Source organism: Paralichthys olivaceus, chromosome 6 (assembly GCF_024713975.1).
Source record: "Paralichthys olivaceus isolate ysfri-2021 chromosome 6, ASM2471397v2, whole genome shotgun sequence".
NCBI classification, from domain to species: Eukaryota; Metazoa; Chordata; class Actinopteri; order Pleuronectiformes; family Paralichthyidae; genus Paralichthys; species Paralichthys olivaceus.
In genome coordinates this window covers 13193118-13210141 of record NC_091098.1, presented here as the reverse complement: position 1 = coordinate 13210141, position 17024 = coordinate 13193118, and the positions used below count along the sequence as shown (strand labels likewise).

The window sequence follows — 17024 nt, the reverse complement described above, 5'->3', positions numbered from 1 at the left end:
AGTTGTTTCTTTTCTTTTCTTTTTTGTGAAATAAATTATTATTATTAATATTATTATTATTCATCCCAGTCAGGAAGTGAGTCCAATAAAACCGATTGCTGGTTCATGCACACTTTTAGTTGAATGAATAAAACAGAGTGTGTCGTTGTCTTCTGAGAGAAACGTCTTTATTTATAAGTTAAGAGTATATGTGCCACAGTGAGTCCTCACACAACTCCCCCTGTGCTCTTAAGTCACGTGACGCACTGTAGAACCAAAATGGCCGCTGTTGTATTTTGACGTATAATAGACAGCTACTTTTCTTTTTGTTACACTCTGCCTAGAAAACCAGCAAACGAGAGACTTTCAAGAGGAACCGTGTCTCACCGACGTCCGCACACTTCTGTCCTCGTTTCTATCTTGAAGACAATCAAGACTGACACGTATTCGTTCAACGACTTCGACTATGCATATTTAGTCCCAACACAGGCTAGCTAGCTGGCTCTGGCTGGCACACAGTGAGGCAGTTGAAAGTGAAATAGCTAGCTAACTTAGCTGCGATGGAGGAACTGAGCGCAGACGAGGTAAGGTGACAATGAAAGAAAAAGCTCCAGATTCAAAGTATATCCTCAGTGAACAGACATAACAATTGACTCTCTGATTTTAAAATGTCCTTTCTTCTGACTTCAAGTTAAATTGTGCTGCTACAAGCCGATAAGCTATTCGAGCTAGCTCAGTTTAAATTCAAAAGAAAATTGCATCCGCGACAAATCCAATCACGAATTTATTTCAACAGCAGCTTTAACCTGTGTGTGTGAGCGAACATAACCTGTTCTGCGTTCATTTACGACACACCGATCAGTCAAAGGAGAGGACAGACCTGGACGTGAATGTTTGTGTCACGGTTGCTAGTAGGCTAATTTGAGTTTAGCCGGAGAAGCACAATGCTAACTAGCTAACGTGACACTGGGGGGTTTTCACAAGCTGACCCGTGAATAACACCGGCTTTATGTAACTCAATTAAGCTCTAACGAAACACGCATCAGATCGTTTAATCTATCGTGTTCATTTTACTCGTTGTATTTGAACAGGTTATGTTATATTCTTTGTTGGCTGCTCGGTTGGGTTTGGTTGATCCTCTTGCGGTAAAGACAGCCGCTAATGTTGTTTTGCTAACAGTCAAAAATTAGCCTGTGAGACGACTCAGCATAAAAAACACACCGGGCCACCATTGTGCAATGAAGTGTGGGCCGACTTCAGTGGTCCCCCAGCGGATCTTGTTGAACCCCTTACATTCATGTACAAACTCCTTTCTCTTGGAAACCGTGAACCCGTATTTAAACTCGTGGTCAGATTTGTGAAGCTCAGCTGAGTTGTGACGAACACTGGTCACATTTGACATTGTTCGTGATGTAGGTTGTGTTGTTTCTGTTTCCGTTTCTGTTTTGCTGTTTTTTAACTCCAGAGATGTTGTTTTAAAACCGACCAGTTCTTTATGATGCGTCTTGTCTGGGGATAATGTTAATCAAATAAAAATATAACAATCACTTAAAATGAAATCATCAATCATTTCTTATTTTGCCACGGTTAACAGTTCAACATAATTTATCCTAAAATAAATAAATATTCACAAATAATTAAATATTCTACATTTTTTTAAACAAACTTTGACTGAATATGAAAATCCCTTTGGTGTGTTTGTTCAAGATTCGCAGAAGGCGACTGGCCCGACTGGCAGGGGGACAGACGTCACAGCCCAGCACCCCTCTTAGCACACCCCTGACATCCCCACAGAGAGAGACTCCACCTGGACCCCTCCATGGACCCTCAGGTGCCGCACCCCAGCCCCTGCCACCAGCTGCCTCCCAATCATTGGGGCTGAATGTCCACATTGGTACCCCTGCCACATCCCCTATGGGCACTTCTGGTAAGAACTGAATAATATCTACATGTTTTTTTAGGACCTATTTGTCCTTAATTGCTGTTATCGCAGGCTATACTTATGATTTGATGTTGACCACAGATCAGGATTCAGGCAGCTTAGCCTGGTTGTCACCACAGAGTTTTAATTGTTGGCTTCTTGTGTGATCTGTAGTCTAACCTTATCATCCTACACTATTGTACTGAAAGACATTGTCTCTGAGGCTTTAAAGATAAAGATCCCTGTTTGATTCAGCCTGTACACAATACTGAAAGGAACCTTTATATTTGTGACACTAATATTTCAACAGAAAGAACCAGCCACACATCTTGACTCTGATAAAAACAGCAGCAGGTTGTTGTGAGCACAGTGTCCCTGTTTGGTACCAGGTGTAGGCCCTGCTGTACAGAGTGGGAATTGTTGTTTCTGCCTGTGGATGCTCTAGAAAATGCACTTGCTATTTATGGATGCAGCACCAGTTTCATGTCATTGTATGCATAGATGTGGTGGTGGTGTTATACAAAGGTACATTTTTAAGGCCACTGCTACATTTCAGAATTTATTCAATATTATGATTTCCTCCATTGCAGTTATGCAAACCTTCGCCACATATCGATGTGCTTGTTAATAATATTATATTTGACACAACACAAGGGTACACAGTGTTTATTTGAGTTCACAGTTGGTAATGATATGATTGTCGTGCATCCAGGAGAGAGTTGTTGATTCTAGCCCTTCGTCCTCAGTAAGATCCTTGGTGTTAATCAGCTTTCTCGCGTGTTTGCAGTAATGGGGGCTTATAATGGTATGGCACACCACGTTGATCTTAAAAACACCAATCTGAGCCAGTGTAACTTAATGAGGCTTCTTCCATAAAAAACAACCCTTGCATCAAATATAAAGCTTTAAATAGTTGCTTAATCCGGTCTGAGGTTTATATAGTGTTATAGTAAATGGTCTGTTTTCTTTAATAAACCAATAATTACAATTATAGTTAAGATTTATAAAAAACACACAGTACAAATGAATTAAAAGTCATTATAAGTGGATGAATATAAAAAGACATGATGGAGTAAAACCCGACAAAGAATGAGATAAAACTGAATGTATAATATTTTTAGTGGGGTCCTAAACTAAGATACTGTCTGCATGAACTTGACACCAGGCACATAAGAAAAACACATATTTAATTAAGACTTATGTCAAAATATTATGATAAATTATTATCCCTTTTTCTGTGCTTCAGAGGTGCTCAGTTGTGGTGTGTTTCTTTTGCAGGGGTGGCGTATGGTAGTCAGAGCAGCGAGGGGGTCAGCTCCCTCTCCAGCTCCCCCTCCAACAGCCTTGAGACTCAGTCCCAGAGTTTGTCCCGATCGCAGAGCATGGACATCGACACTGCCTCCTGTGAAAAGAGGTAAGCTATGTGGGGAAAAAAGGAAGGTTGCTGTAAAAAATATTTTGCCTCCATAATGTAGAACAGAGGTTGTGTAATTATATAACTGTAATTATATCAGATATAACAGATTCTAATAGTGACAGATATTCAGGTTTCAACCCAAAAAAGACTAAAGGGACACTCATCACATAATGAACACAGAAATGCAATGATCATCAGAGGTTTCTTATGATATAAAATAATAAAGATTTTGCCTGTCATTTTTGAAGTTTCATTTTTTTCTTTTTTTGGTTTATATCAATTGTTAAATAGAATATAGATTTTCACATCAAGGCCACAATGTTTACAAGATCTGATGAATAAGATTTTTGTAAAGGAGATGATGTGACACGTCAAGTGGATCATTGAAGTTTGCATGTTAGTATGGTCTGATTAGGGTTGAAGAGACTTAATGAGCACTGCATCCCTCTTTTTTTATTCCAGCATGTCCCAGGTGGATGTGGACTCAGGGATAGAGAACATGGAGGTGGAGGACAGCGATCGCAGGGAGAAGAGGAACTTGACAGATAAGGTAAACAGCAGCAACATCTTCAGATCAAGTGAGTTTTTAAACACTATAGCAGTCTTTCGGTATTTACAGGAAAGTGATAGGGGACTTTCCACCGATGCTATTTATTTCCACTCCCTCCTACATACCTGTGTCTTGATAGACCAGGGAGATCATGAGATGATTACTATAATAACAATCAAAGTTATGCAGGCTCTAATGACATTTACGCTGCAAATGGCTCTGGAGTGTGTTCAAACCTTTACTGTTGTCTCTCTATTTCATTTTACCAGGAAACCTCTGCAAACTCTGATGTCTCCGAAGAACAGGCTCTGCAGCTCATTTGTAAGATCCTCCGCGTATCGTGGAAGGAACAGGATAGAGATGTCATCTTTCTCCCTTCACTGTCTGCAGAGTTCCACCAGAACCATAAAGATGGTGTGTTAAAGAACAGCATCCTGACCTATAAAAATTGAACATTTTGTTTAATGCATTTGGTACCTTAACTGTTTATGATTTTTATTTTTTTCCTTCTGTAGCATACTCTGACTTCAAAGACCTCATCGGCCAGATCCTGATGGAAGTCTTAATGATGTCCACCCAGTCACGTGTCCACAACCCCTTTGCAAGCTTGACCGCCACCTCTCAGCCAATTGCAGCAGCCAAATCTCCTGACCACCGACTGACACTGGTGCAGCCCTCCAGCCTCGGTGGCAGTCCCATGGGCCCCAGTGCAGGATCCTTTGGCGCCAGCTCTCTGTCCAGGCAAGTACCTTGACTCAGTACTATGAGCCATGAAGACTCCCAGAGACAAACTAAGACTCTGGATTGGTTGTCATCTACACCCGTTGGTTTAAAGTTTGAAGCAGACCTATGTGTGTTTTCCTGATCTTCCTGATTTTGCCTGGGTCATTTCTGTTTTTCAAGACATTGGTGACTGATAATATTTGCTAATGATCATCTTATCGATGTTGTCCGCAGTCTGTATGGGTGTGGTAGTCCTCACCCAATGACTTTGGATGCAGCCAAGAGGACTTCTCCGTCTCTTCCCACCCCTACTACACCCTCTACACCATCTACACCATCTACACCCTCTACACCACAATTCATTGTTCCACACAGTCCACCTGTTACTGCTACTCCGAGACACTCCCTCAATCCTCCATCTGCCCCCCTGCCTATCTCCCAACGCTATCGGCCCTACTCTGTCACCTCTTCTTGGGGGGCTCCTTCCCCATCCAGCTGGGGACACAGAGGAGTTGGTTTCTTTGAACCTTCTCCCAGCCCTGCAGGGCCCTCTGTTCCTCCCAACACCCCAGTTCCTGTGCCACCACTCAGCCCCCAGTCCCTCTCCTTGAGCTCCCCTGGGGCTCACAACCTGCCCTCCTCTACACCCCCTGCCATCGTGCCCCCTTCTCCCAGATCAAACGCTCGCCAAACTGCCTTTGGTTCCCGGATCCCACCATCTAGGTATCTCATCTGCTATCTGTGTGTGAGTTTGTAGTGCACAAGCAAGCAAACTAAAACCTTAACTTTTTGTGAAACGCTATGAGGCTTTCAACTAAATATTTTTTGTTGCATATGTTGCTGCTTATATTACATGTAGGCATTTCTCATCAACTCAAGCTCATAATAATCCTTTCTCAGAAACATTTACATAACTTGTTTAAAAGCCAAAGAACAACTTGATATTTTAGCATTTTTGTTTTTAATCCCAACTTAATAGAGAATTCCATTAGTAATAATTAAAAAAATGTTTTATCCACTGTTTGTTGTTTATTAAAAATACCCAAATTGTTATTAATGTCTGCCTAATTAAAAACTCACAGACATAATCAATCTTTCAAACTCAATTACACGCTAAAATGCTAATATATGGGGTGTTCAGGTTATAAACAGGCATACTAGTTTCTTTTTAAAATACAATGGGGTCCAAAAGCCTAACCACTTTAACATTCTGGTGAATAGGAAAGTGGTCCTCACTGTATATAATTTAAAAAGATATAACCCTAATATTAGATCAAATTGAACATGTGTAAAACAAATGAGATGGGCTTTACGCTTCTTTGCATTGGCTTACTCAAGACAAGTTGTATGAAAGATAGTGACACTCAGTTCAGTTATAAGTTGAAAAAATGTTCTGACAGTATATAAAATGAATATTTTAAAAAACAGCACAAGTACTGGTTTTCAAGCAAGCATGCAGCCTTCCAGCCTCCTTTCCGTAGTGCTCCCTTCTTCTCTGTCCTCTCTTTCTAGCCACTGTGTTACCATGACACATTTGTCTTCATGTTTTTTTACGTCCCTTCTGTCTCCTCATACTTGCACAACAATCCTCTTCTCTTCCATTCTTTCCCCTCACTCCTCCTGTCCTCGTCACATTAGCCCCTTGTCGTTCCTGTTCTTTGCCCTGTCTGACATGTCTCAGGACAGCAGTGATGAAGAGTCTGAGGAGGAGGAGGATTTTGCGCGGGTTCAGTTTGGGTCCAGGTACACCGCTGCACGGTGTGTTCATGTGTGAATGCTTGCTCAGTGGTGGGCCCCCGGAGGCTTTACGACTAACAAACCAGGGAAGAGTGGTGAGGGTTAAACTGATGGAGGCCTAGCTATCTTTGAGATTGCTTTACTTGTTTGGTCTTCAGAGGTTTAGTCATGAGGTCCAGTCACTATAACTTTTGATGTATGATATGATCATGTAATAAATTTAGTCACAGCAGATGGAGATCTAAATGTGCTGCTACAGAACCGAGAGGATGTTTTTTTGATATTATCCTATATCCAATTATACCTTTCTTGGCCTTTTTATTTTATATTTATCGGGTATAGTCAGCTGAATTAATTTTTTTTTATCTATATGAATATCTTCAGTACACTTCCACGTACAAGATACATTACTCTTAACCCTGAAACTCTTAGAGGAACATTTTGTTATAAACCTTTTACCCATTTAGTACACAATGTGACTGTTAAGTATGTGACAAGTAGTCTAGAATTATGTTTGTATGAGTTTTATGCACGATTAAATTAGAAATGGTACTCTTATTTTCTGCATGGCATTTCTACTTACATCTAGTAGTCAAATTGTCCATCAAAGTCCAAGCTTTAGTTAACTTGCATCTCATCTTTCTTCAGGAAAAATGGACACGAATTAAAGAGCATTGTTATTTAAGGTTTTTATCAAGAATCTGCTGTGCTATTTTATATTTGAGCATCAGGAACTGTTGTAACCCAGAGAGAAATGCATTGCTGCCCTCAAGTCAGTGCTTTGAAGCAGCTCACATGCAGGTTTTGCAGGTACAGCTGACCACTAACAGCAATTTAAACTCACATCACCACAGTTGGCAAATGTGCTGAATCATAATATTGGCTTCAAAGACTTGAATATTTGATGTTGTTTTATTTTTAAAAAATGTCTCAGTGCCCAGTACTGAGATTGTGAAATGCTGTCACTAATGCCGTCATAGTTTTTCTTTCAGGAGCCTTGAGAGTGGGTTTGTGCTTTTTAACCATACAGCCATGATAATGTTGCTAACAGTATGTCTTTCTGTGCTGTGCTATTTTCTTGTACTGAAAGAGCCCCTCTCTGTCCTTGTTTCTCTGTTTGCCGTCCTGTTTATAGTCTTGGTGCATGTGGAGGGGGGATGTCCTGCGATTCAGCCAGCGACCGCTTCACCATTGAAGCATGCAAAGAGACGGAGATGCTGAACTACCTCATTGAGCGTTTTGACAGTGTTGGCATGGAGGAGAGGAAAGCTCCCAAGGTAATTCACCATCTGCCAGACAAATAAATGTCTCAACCAGATTGTGTTTAGAAAATTCATGCAAAAAAAGATACAGAAGAAAATGTTTTGCAGAGATCCTACTGAAGCATTAATATTTGTATTAATTTTTAGCACAATAACCCTTTGGATAATAAAAACTGATATCTGAAGTTCTTTTACGTTTATTCACTGTGTCTGAAATAGTTGCTAACAGTCCTGAGAACAGGAGAACATTTTGTACTTCTGAGACTAGCTGCAGGCCAGTTGGTCTGGAAATGAGCGGAGGTTTTGCTTATCAAAGAATGCTGTGATTCAACAGTCTGTGAGGGTTTCTGTGACATTGTCAGCATACATTGTTTTCACACCTCTAACAGTTTTCTCTCCTCTCTTCCCTGTTTTTTTTCCCTCAGATGTGCAGCCAACCAAATGTCAGCCAGCTTCTCAGTAACATTCGCTCTCAGTGTATTTCTCACGTTGCCCTGGTCCTGCAAGGCACCTTGACCCAGCCTCGGTGAGCAAAGCCGGCAGCATGCTGTGTTAATGTTTGTCCTGTTTTCCTATACCTCTTTATATTTTTGAACATTATGTTCCTTTTCTTTTTTGAGTCTCCATAGCAACCACTCTTTCACCTTGCCTCCAGACAGATTATTTATTTATTTATTGTCACCACTCTCTGCTTCTGTCTGTTTTCTGCATGCAGAAGCCCTCTCCAGCAGTCTCTGCTGGTACCTTATATGCTGTGTCGGAACCTTCCTTACGGCTTTATTCAGGAACTGGCACGTATTACCCACCCGGAGGAAGGAGTGTTCAGACAGGTGGGGAGCACGTCCAGCCATTTTTTAATACATGTTAAAACTAATTTGGGGTCACTTTTGTGAGTCTATCATAGCACACAGTGGGTCGGGAATAACTCACACCTATTTAGTCATATTCTTATATAGTTTATCATTCTTCGTACATGAATGTAATTGGAATTCTACCTAGTTGGGGTGGCTGTAGCTCAGAGATGTAGCAGGTCGTCCACCAACCAGAATGTCGGTGGTTGAATCCCTGAACCTGCATGCTGATGTTTAGGCCGAAGTGTCCTTTGGCAAGATACTGAATCCCAAAATTGCCTCTGACAGATGTGCCAGCAGTGTATAATGATGTGCTGAACATAGAAGCACTGTATGAATGTGTGTGAATGGGTTGATGGCAAAACTGTGCTTTAAAGCGACTTGAGTGGTCTTTAAGACAAGAAAAGCCCTATATAAATACAGATCATTTACCATTTGTACCTTTTTTAGGTCATTGACTTTAAAACACCTTCACAGTGATGAAGAAATTGCTATAATTCAGACAAATGTGCAGTCATCCTCAAGCTGACAGTTTGCTGGAAATGCAGGTTCAAAAGTTGACACAGCACTAATGAAACATGACATGTTTACTACCGCTCTGTATCTTTATTTTTCAGATCTTCATTCCTATCCTCCATGGGCTGGCTCTTGCAGTTAAAGAATGTTCTTTTGACAGTGACAACTTTAAATTCCCCCTCATGGTAAGGAGATGTTTTGTCCTCGACTGATCTACACTGTAGTACCAGACAGGAGATGACAGTTGATGTAGAGATACAGGGGATGTACATTACAGCTAGGTTTATTGAGGCTCTGGCAGCCTGTCAAGTAGCCTCCCTACTCAGTGGACAGCTCCAGATGTAGGTTAGATGTACATGTGTGCACACATCCTTAAATACACATTATTCTGCTTCTCCTCTTGGGTGGGTATTATGATGATTTTCTCTGCAATTTCTTATTTAGAAATTCTGAGCAAAGATGTAGCTTTTACTTACCATCTATGTAAGCAGACGAAGTAATTAGATACCTTAATCTTATTCGGGATATCCCTGATTTTGTTGAAATTTAGTTTATTAAATTGTAGTAATTTGAACATTGTATACTTTGGTGCAAAATTTCTTTATGACAAAGTAACTAAAACTTTTAATCATTAAGTAATCCCAAACATACTGTTGTAATTGTGTCATTGTTGTGGTCATAAAAAGAAACCATGTTACTGGACTGATCTGTACACAAAACATGAGTATGAAGAAAATTGTAGCTGTAGATTTGCATTTTGTTTTGTTTTTACAGGCATTAGCTGAACTTTGTGAAATTAAGTTTGGAAAGACTCACCCAGTGTGCAGTTTGGTAAGTATACTAAAGTATTCCTAAAGTTTAATTATTACTGTTAAGTAGGGTTTGGGCAACTAACCGATATACTTTCCTCAATGTGTGCATTCACTAACTGATCAGAAGTTATTAGGACACATGCAGTACTTGAAGTTTACTTTAGGCTTGTTTAATTTGCTCTAGAGTTTATGAGACATGTATTTAAACCCATTGAAAAAAGTCCAACATTTTGCACGCACACAGTTCACCTGCCACACACTCAAGACGTAACGTGACACACACAGCCACGACATCAGGGTTAAAGTGATCGGAACGTTCCGGATTCATCAACTGACATCAATAAATAAGTAAATAAATGCGATTATTCTCGGTTTGTTGTTAAATCTGTGGTAATGTGTGTTCATAACATAAATCCTGCTACTGGAAGGAATAGATTGTTGAGTTTATCGTATTCCATGGTTGTCGGCTTAATCTTCTGGTGATGGGTTGTTATTCTCTCCACTAGACAATAAAATGTGTTAAATGTTTGTGACTTGACGAAACAAAAAACCTGTGGACCCATATGTAATATGTGTCTCTGTCCTGGCTCGTCTGTGCAGGTAACGTCGCTGCCTCTATGGTGTCCCAAACCTCTGAGCCCTGGTTCTGGCAGAGAGATCCAGAGACTGTCCTACCTGGGAGCCTTCTTCAGCCTCTCTGTGTTCGCTGAGGATGATGTGAGTTAAACAAAGAACAGTATACTCATTCCTTAAGTTCCTGCCAAAAGCTGTTTCTGAGAATGGACACTGCCAAGACATCAAAATTGCCACAAGGAAAGTTGAGTGTTGATGATTTGTAATGTCTCGATGTTCATGTTTTCCTTTAGACCAAAGTAGGAGACAAATATTTCTCGGGCCCAGCCATCACCATGGAGAACACACGAGTTGTCAGCCAGTCATTGCAGCACTACCTGGAGTCAGCAAGGGTGAGTCTCCACTTAAAAGTTTTTAATGAACATTGTACCAGTAGAATAATGCATTAAAGTTGCATTTCCTAATTTTTTTTTTTTTTTTAGGGTGACCTGTTCAAAGTTCTTCATAACATCCTACTAAATGGAGAGACACGCGAGTTAGCTCTTAATTACATGGCAGCTTTAGTCAATTACAATGTGAAGAAAGCTCAGATGCAGGTGAGTGATTAAAATACATTTTGTGTATCTTCATCACACCACATCACACTTGAAAAACAGTAGTAAGAAAACAGATTTTATACCATTACCTTATTTTCTCACATAACTAAAGCTCAGTTATTGTTTTGGATAAATGTCTGCCACCTGATTTTCCTAAAACTCATAGCAACATTTAAAGTCAAGATAGCAGACCAACTGCAATGTTAAGGTTACATCCACAGAACCCAATAGATTCCTTCATTCTTAGCTTTTCATCACTTTGTTGAAAAAATGTTTTGTCATAGTTACCGTTTTTCAATCAGGTTATTTGAACATTACTTTCTTCTTTCTCTCAGACTGATGACAAGCTGGTGTCTACAGACGGCTTCATGCTGAACTTCTTATGGGTGCTGCAACAGTTGAGCATGAAGATCAAGCTGGAGACAGTGGACCCTTATTACATTTTCCACCCACGCTGTCGCCTTGTTGTCAGCTCAGAGGAAACGCGTCTAAAGGCCACTATGGAGGAGCTGAAAAGCTGGCTGACTGAATTGCGTAAGCTGACATTAAAATACATGGATATGTGTTTGTGATTCTAGGTGACATGTTTATTGAGTATTTTAAAGTATGAAGTGAGTGGGTAATTGTTATTATCTGTTGCTGTTTCAGTAATACAAGTGGAATAAATGATACATAACTACTGCCATTTTGAAATATCTGTTAATTGCACATGTAGGAGCCATTTTGCATATTTATCAGTTCTCTGTGATTCATTAACATGCCAGATTTTTGGCATGAATTTTTTTCATAAGTAAGCCAAATAATCTCAGATGAATCATGCTTGTGTTACTGTCGCTGCATTGCCTCATCTTCAAAATTACAGCAGCAACACATTCCGTACTGTAAACACTTCATGTCACACGCTACGATTGAAATAATTAAATAAAATCCTTGGAAACATGATCTAATGTGACATACATTTTACTAACTTAAAAAATGGAAATAATAAATTATATTTGTTCACACAAACAGACGACGACCCCAACAAGTTCTCAGAACCCAAGTTCCCCACCGAGTGTTTCTTCTTGACGCTGCACACCCACCATTTGTCCATCCTGCCTGGCTGCAGGCGCTACATCCGCAGGTTGCGAGCCATCCGTGAACTAAACAGGTACACACGCACATATGAACACACACGCATTCTTATTTTAAGCATTCTTATCAGAGTTAATATTGTTGTGTTTACCCTTTTAGGACTGTAGAGGAGCTTAAGAACAGTGAAAACCAATGGAAAGATTCTCCCCTGGCCAGTCGACACAGAGAGATGCTTAAGCGCTGTAAAACCCAGCTCAAAGTAAGTTTCACATCCTTGTGGAAGCACCCACTGTCTTCCCTTCATTTAGTGATTGAACTTTGAAGAGTGATTTAAAGGTAGAGACAAATTCACATCTCAGTTCACTGTACCCAGCACTTTCCTAAAATGCTGAAACTCCCAGGATTCCACAGCAGAGCATATTTACAGAGATTTGATCCTCATCACATGTGACTCTCTCCTGTCAGAAACTGGTGCGAGCCAAAGCTTGTGCTGACGTGGGCCTTCTGGATGAGAACCTGCTCCGCAGATGTCTGCAGTTCTACAGCACAGTTATTCAGCTCATTCTCCGCATGGTGGACCCTGACTATCCCAAGTGAGCAACCAGACCACTGACTATGTTTCTCATTGCTGTGATATTGATGTAAATGGAAGTGAGGGATTGTTTCTTCTGCAGTCTTTGCCATTTGTCATGCTCTGTTTCAGTTCACCTTAATTTTTAAATTGGTATTCATATTTATTTCTTCATCCCTCGCAGCATTAACCTGCCACTGAACCCTGAGATTCCCAAAAGCTTTGCTGCTCTCCCCGAGTTCTACATTGAAGATGTGGCTGAGTTTCTGCTTTTTGTTGTGCAGTAAGTTCGGATTATCGCTCACAGTAATTGTCATCACCAGTGAACCATTACTTTAAAAAAAATCTGCATCCCTTATTCCACTTTACCCTCCTCCTCTGTTCCAGGTATTCTCCCCAGGTTTTATATGAGCCATGTGTCCAGGACATTGTCACCTTCTTGGTGGTGTTCATCTGCAGCCAGAACTACATCAGGAACCCCTACCTTATCGCCAAGTTGGTGGAGGTGCTGTTCGTCACCAACCCTGCTGTACAGCCTCGTACTCAGCGATTTTCCGAAATGATGGAAAACCACCCATTGTCCATCAAACAGCTGGTCCCCGCCCTCATGAAGTTCTACACAGGTGAGTGCTACGTTTACTGTCATCCCTAAGCAGTTGTAGTGTAGAAAAGAATGATAAATTAGTTTTTAGTTGTTATGCAGTTGAGCCATACATATTCTTATTGACCTGTCTCCTCTGGTCAGATGTTGAGCATACCGGCGCCACCAGCGAGTTCTATGATAAGTTTACTATACGGTACCATATCAGCACGATCTTCAAGAGTCTCTGGCAGAACATTGCCCACCATGGCACCTTCATGGAGGAGTTTAAGTGAGTCTGCTTTTTCATAAAATGTTCTGGTCAAGGAAAATGATTTATTTCTGGTTAAATTGTTTTCTCATTGGAATTTCATGGTCTTTTGTTCCTACTCCCCTCTAGCTCTGGCAAGCAGTTTGTGCGCTACATCAACATGCTGATAAATGACACCACCTTCTTGTTAGACGAGAGCCTTGAGTCCCTGAAGCGTATCCACGAGGTTCAAGAAGAGATGAAAAATAAGGAGCAGTGGGAGCAGCTACCAAGGGTCAGTTCTGAAGTCATTCTGACCTGAATATTAACATGGTCACTATTTATACGTTTGTAATTGAGATTATATTACTTGATCATAATAATTACCCTTGATATGACCTGAATTCTGCATTAACCTTTAATAGGAGGAGACAAAAACTAAACCAGTTAAGACAAATTAGTTACAAAGGTTACTGGGGATATTTTGAGCAGGAGCATATTATCCCCTTAACTCGCCACATTTATATTTGTGCTGGGACGTGAATCTAGTGGACAGCTGTGGAAGAAATAGTGTTGTCAAAGTGTTTTCCTGCCAACCTTCAGGAGCAGCAGCAGAGCCGCCAGTCCCAGCTGACTCAGGATGAGCGGGTGTCTCGCTCCTATCTGGCCTTGGCCACAGAGACGGTTGAAATGTTCCACATCCTCACCAAGCAGGTCCAGAAGCCTTTCCTCAGGCCTGTGAGTGATGCTGCCCCCACTGGACATTTTGTAAAATGGTCACATTTGCCATTTATTTATTCTAGGCTATAAGATGAGAAATGCATTGTGAGCTATATAATAATGGTAAATGTAATGCTACATTATTTGCCTGGATCCTGACACAGATGAACTATTCTAAACAGTGACTTCTCCTTCATATAGGAGCTGGGGCCTCGTTTAGCTGCCATGCTGAACTTTAACCTCCAGCAACTCTGTGGGCCAAAGTGTCGGGACCTGAAGGTGGAGAACCCTGAGAAATACGGCTTTGAGCCCAAGAAGCTCTTAGACCAGCTAACCGATATCTACCTGCAACTGGACTGTGCCCGTTTTGCTAAAGCAATTGCAGACGACCAGGTTAGTACAGATGAAGTTTATATTTACAGTTTATCACAAATAGTGTTTTAAAGAGCATGATAAACACAGCGAACGGTCACCTTGCTGAGAAGTTATGCAGCAAAACGGGTGAGCAGCCTGTCCCCTGCAGCTCTGTTGTTTTGCTATTTGAATGAAGATCTTCAAGATTGGCACTTTAATGTGTTATGTGAGAAGTTCAAAGCATTCACTGTAACTCAAGTGGTACTGTGTCCATTTGATAGAAGTTCCTTTGTTGTTTGTTTCTGCAGCGGTCGTACAGCCGTGAGCTCTTTGAAGAGGTGATCTCAAAGATGAGGAAGGCTGGAATCAAGTCATCCATCGCCATTGAAAAATTCAAGCTGCTGTCTGAGAAGGTGGAGGAAATAGTCGCCAGGAACTCCCAGTCTGAGATGGACTACAGTGATGCGCCTGACGAGTTCAAAGGTGTGTGTATGTGTGTGTTTGTGTTTGTTTTTGTTTTTTTAAGCCAATAATGTACCTTCAACATTTAAATCAATCAAGTTAAATTGGCTGAGGTAATGCTAAGTGTTACATACTATATTCTTTCCCTTCTTTGCTCATATCCCATTTTCTATATACTTTACTATCAATCCTATGTAATAAGAAATTCCAAAGGCCTGCTTAATATTTATATCTACATATCAAATTTTTTTCTGTACAGTCTGAATATCACAAATTCTCAAACCTATTTAGAAAATGAGTTTATCTCCAAATCATGAAAGATACAGAAAACGCAATATAGTCTTGTTGAGATTCTCAATAATTTCTTATCATGTAGAAGTTGAATATCCACATTGAAAAAGAAAAAAAAAAGGGCCTGTCTGTCAAGTTCTAAGTTTCTTTTATTATCCCACAGCAAGGCTGGTGGAATTAATCTCAGTACAGGTGGAGTGGCTATAATACAACACATAAACTATCACTTAAGCTCTTTTTGGCACAGCGTCATCTTTAAAACATTTTTTAAATGAAATTGGAAATGTTAGAATTAAATAAGAAAGGTTTTGTTTACTTTAGCCTCATCTAGCAAGTGACTGACTGTTTGACCCCAAGCAGATTAAGTCAGTTGCTGAGAAATCCTGTGACCTCAGGTCAGTCGGTGCAGACGGACATTGAAATGTGTGAAAATGCCAGACATTTGAGGGGGATTTTATAGCTCATAGAGGTCATATAGACGGCTTAGAGCGGGGGCTATCATATAACCACAGACTTAATATAATCTAGTCAGAGAACGTGGCCCACATACCTCCTTTGATTCCTAGATACGCCAGCCAACCCACCACAGTTGATAGGAGTGTGCCATACAGGAGGCTTGTGTATCGACTTTCTATGTGGTTAAAATCTCCCACGGCAGGTTTTATTTTTGTAACGCACAAGTCCGACTGTAACAACCCTCTGACATTTCAATAAAGGGCACACTTTATGAAATACTTTCAATGGATATTTATTGGATGTTTTGTTAACTGGTGTTTTGCTAGGTTCACTAATGTTCCTGTCATATAAAACAGATTATTTCTTTTTTTTCAGCACTTGGGGTTACTGTCTCACAATCATGTGTTTGATGATGAAAACATGCCTCACATGCTTGTCATTGAATTTGTTTGTTTTTCATTTTTCTTAAAATAAATAAAAAAATTTAATTAATGTTCAAACCCAGCGAGCAGAAAACCCCTCTATTTAGATCAATGCACATCATTTGACTGCTAAGCTCCAAAAACAAGGCGCAACCTGTCAATTAGGTTCTCAGCTTTATCATACATTTTTAAAAAGCTAAATGAGATATAAATCACTGTGATAGATGACAGTTGTGCTGCCAGTAAAATTTTCTGTGCAGCACAGATTGATCAAACCAGGACTTAAAGGTTGTTGATTGTCTGTAACATGAGCATGTGATGTGTAATAACAGACCCACTGATGGACACACTGATGACTGACCCTGTGATCCTACCTTCGGGGAACATCATGGACCGATCCATCATCCTTCGCCACTTGCTCAACTCCCCAACCGATCCCTTCAACAGGCAGCCGCTCACAGAGAGCATGTTGGAGTCAGGTACACCTCCAATCCAAACTGCCTTTTCCTCACTAATCGCATATAAAAATGTTCTATCCAGTTGATTGTGAGTGTTAGTTTGTTAGCTGCTCCTCACAGTCTGTTGTTAACTCCACAGTCCCGGAGCTGAAGGAGAGGATTAACGCCTGGATGAGAGAGAAACAAGGTGGACGGCCCTTCTGAGGACCGCACACCTCCAATGGCTGAAACGGCCTGCTAACCATCATCAAGGGATCGGTCCAAATCGTCTGAATTCAGTGTCACTTCTACCAATGACAACAAAAAAACATTATGAATGGAAAAAAGGAGACCTGATTAAATTTTTTTTATTTGCAGTTACCCCTTTTGTCTCAAAACCATTTTCATGGTTCTAAAAATAAAACATAATAAAGTTAAGACTTTTAAGTTTTTTCTCATGAGTTTGTGTA

At 40.5% G+C, this 17024-nt stretch overlaps 1 protein-coding gene across 4 annotated transcripts; it reads left to right on the top strand.

Moving 5' to 3' along the window:
- Positions 1 to 234: 234 nt before the first annotated feature.
- On the top strand, positions 235 to 17001 carry ube4b (ubiquitination factor E4B, UFD2 homolog (S. cerevisiae)). Of its 4 annotated transcripts, none has more exons than XM_020089233.2 (29): positions 235 to 563; positions 1687 to 1906; positions 3179 to 3314; positions 3780 to 3867; positions 4137 to 4281; positions 4383 to 4608; positions 4825 to 5313; positions 6229 to 6333; positions 7463 to 7604; positions 8015 to 8115; positions 8305 to 8419; positions 9058 to 9141; positions 9731 to 9787; positions 10369 to 10485; positions 10635 to 10733; positions 10824 to 10937; positions 11273 to 11471; positions 11949 to 12087; positions 12171 to 12270; positions 12477 to 12604; positions 12767 to 12865; positions 12970 to 13205; positions 13328 to 13454; positions 13563 to 13707; positions 14016 to 14150; positions 14334 to 14525; positions 14795 to 14969; positions 16450 to 16596; positions 16715 to 17001. In XM_020089233.2, exons 1-29 carry the CDS (start codon positions 540 to 542, stop codon positions 16777 to 16779), a joined length of 4149 nt encoding a protein of 1382 aa, XP_019944792.1. In that variant the 5' UTR covers positions 235 to 539; the 3' UTR covers positions 16780 to 17001. The 4 variants fall into 4 exon arrangements, with proteins under 4 accessions (XP_019944792.1, XP_069382391.1, XP_069382389.1 ...); XM_069526290.1 differs by having other exon boundaries at positions 6103 to 6333; XM_069526288.1 differs by lacking the exon at positions 6229 to 6333.
- The last annotated feature ends 23 nt before the right edge of the window (positions 17002 to 17024 follow it).

Coding starts and splice junctions, on each gene's coding strand:
- ube4b (XM_069526290.1), top strand. CDS start 540: ATGGAGGAACTGAGCGCAGACGAG. Junction 10,938..11,272: donor TGAAGAAAGCTCAGATGCAG/GTGAGTGATTAA, acceptor TCTTTCTCTCAG/ACTGATGACAAGCTGGTGTC. Junction 16,597..16,714: donor AGAGAGCATGTTGGAGTCAG/GTACACCTCCAA, acceptor TTAACTCCACAG/TCCCGGAGCTGAAGGAGAGG.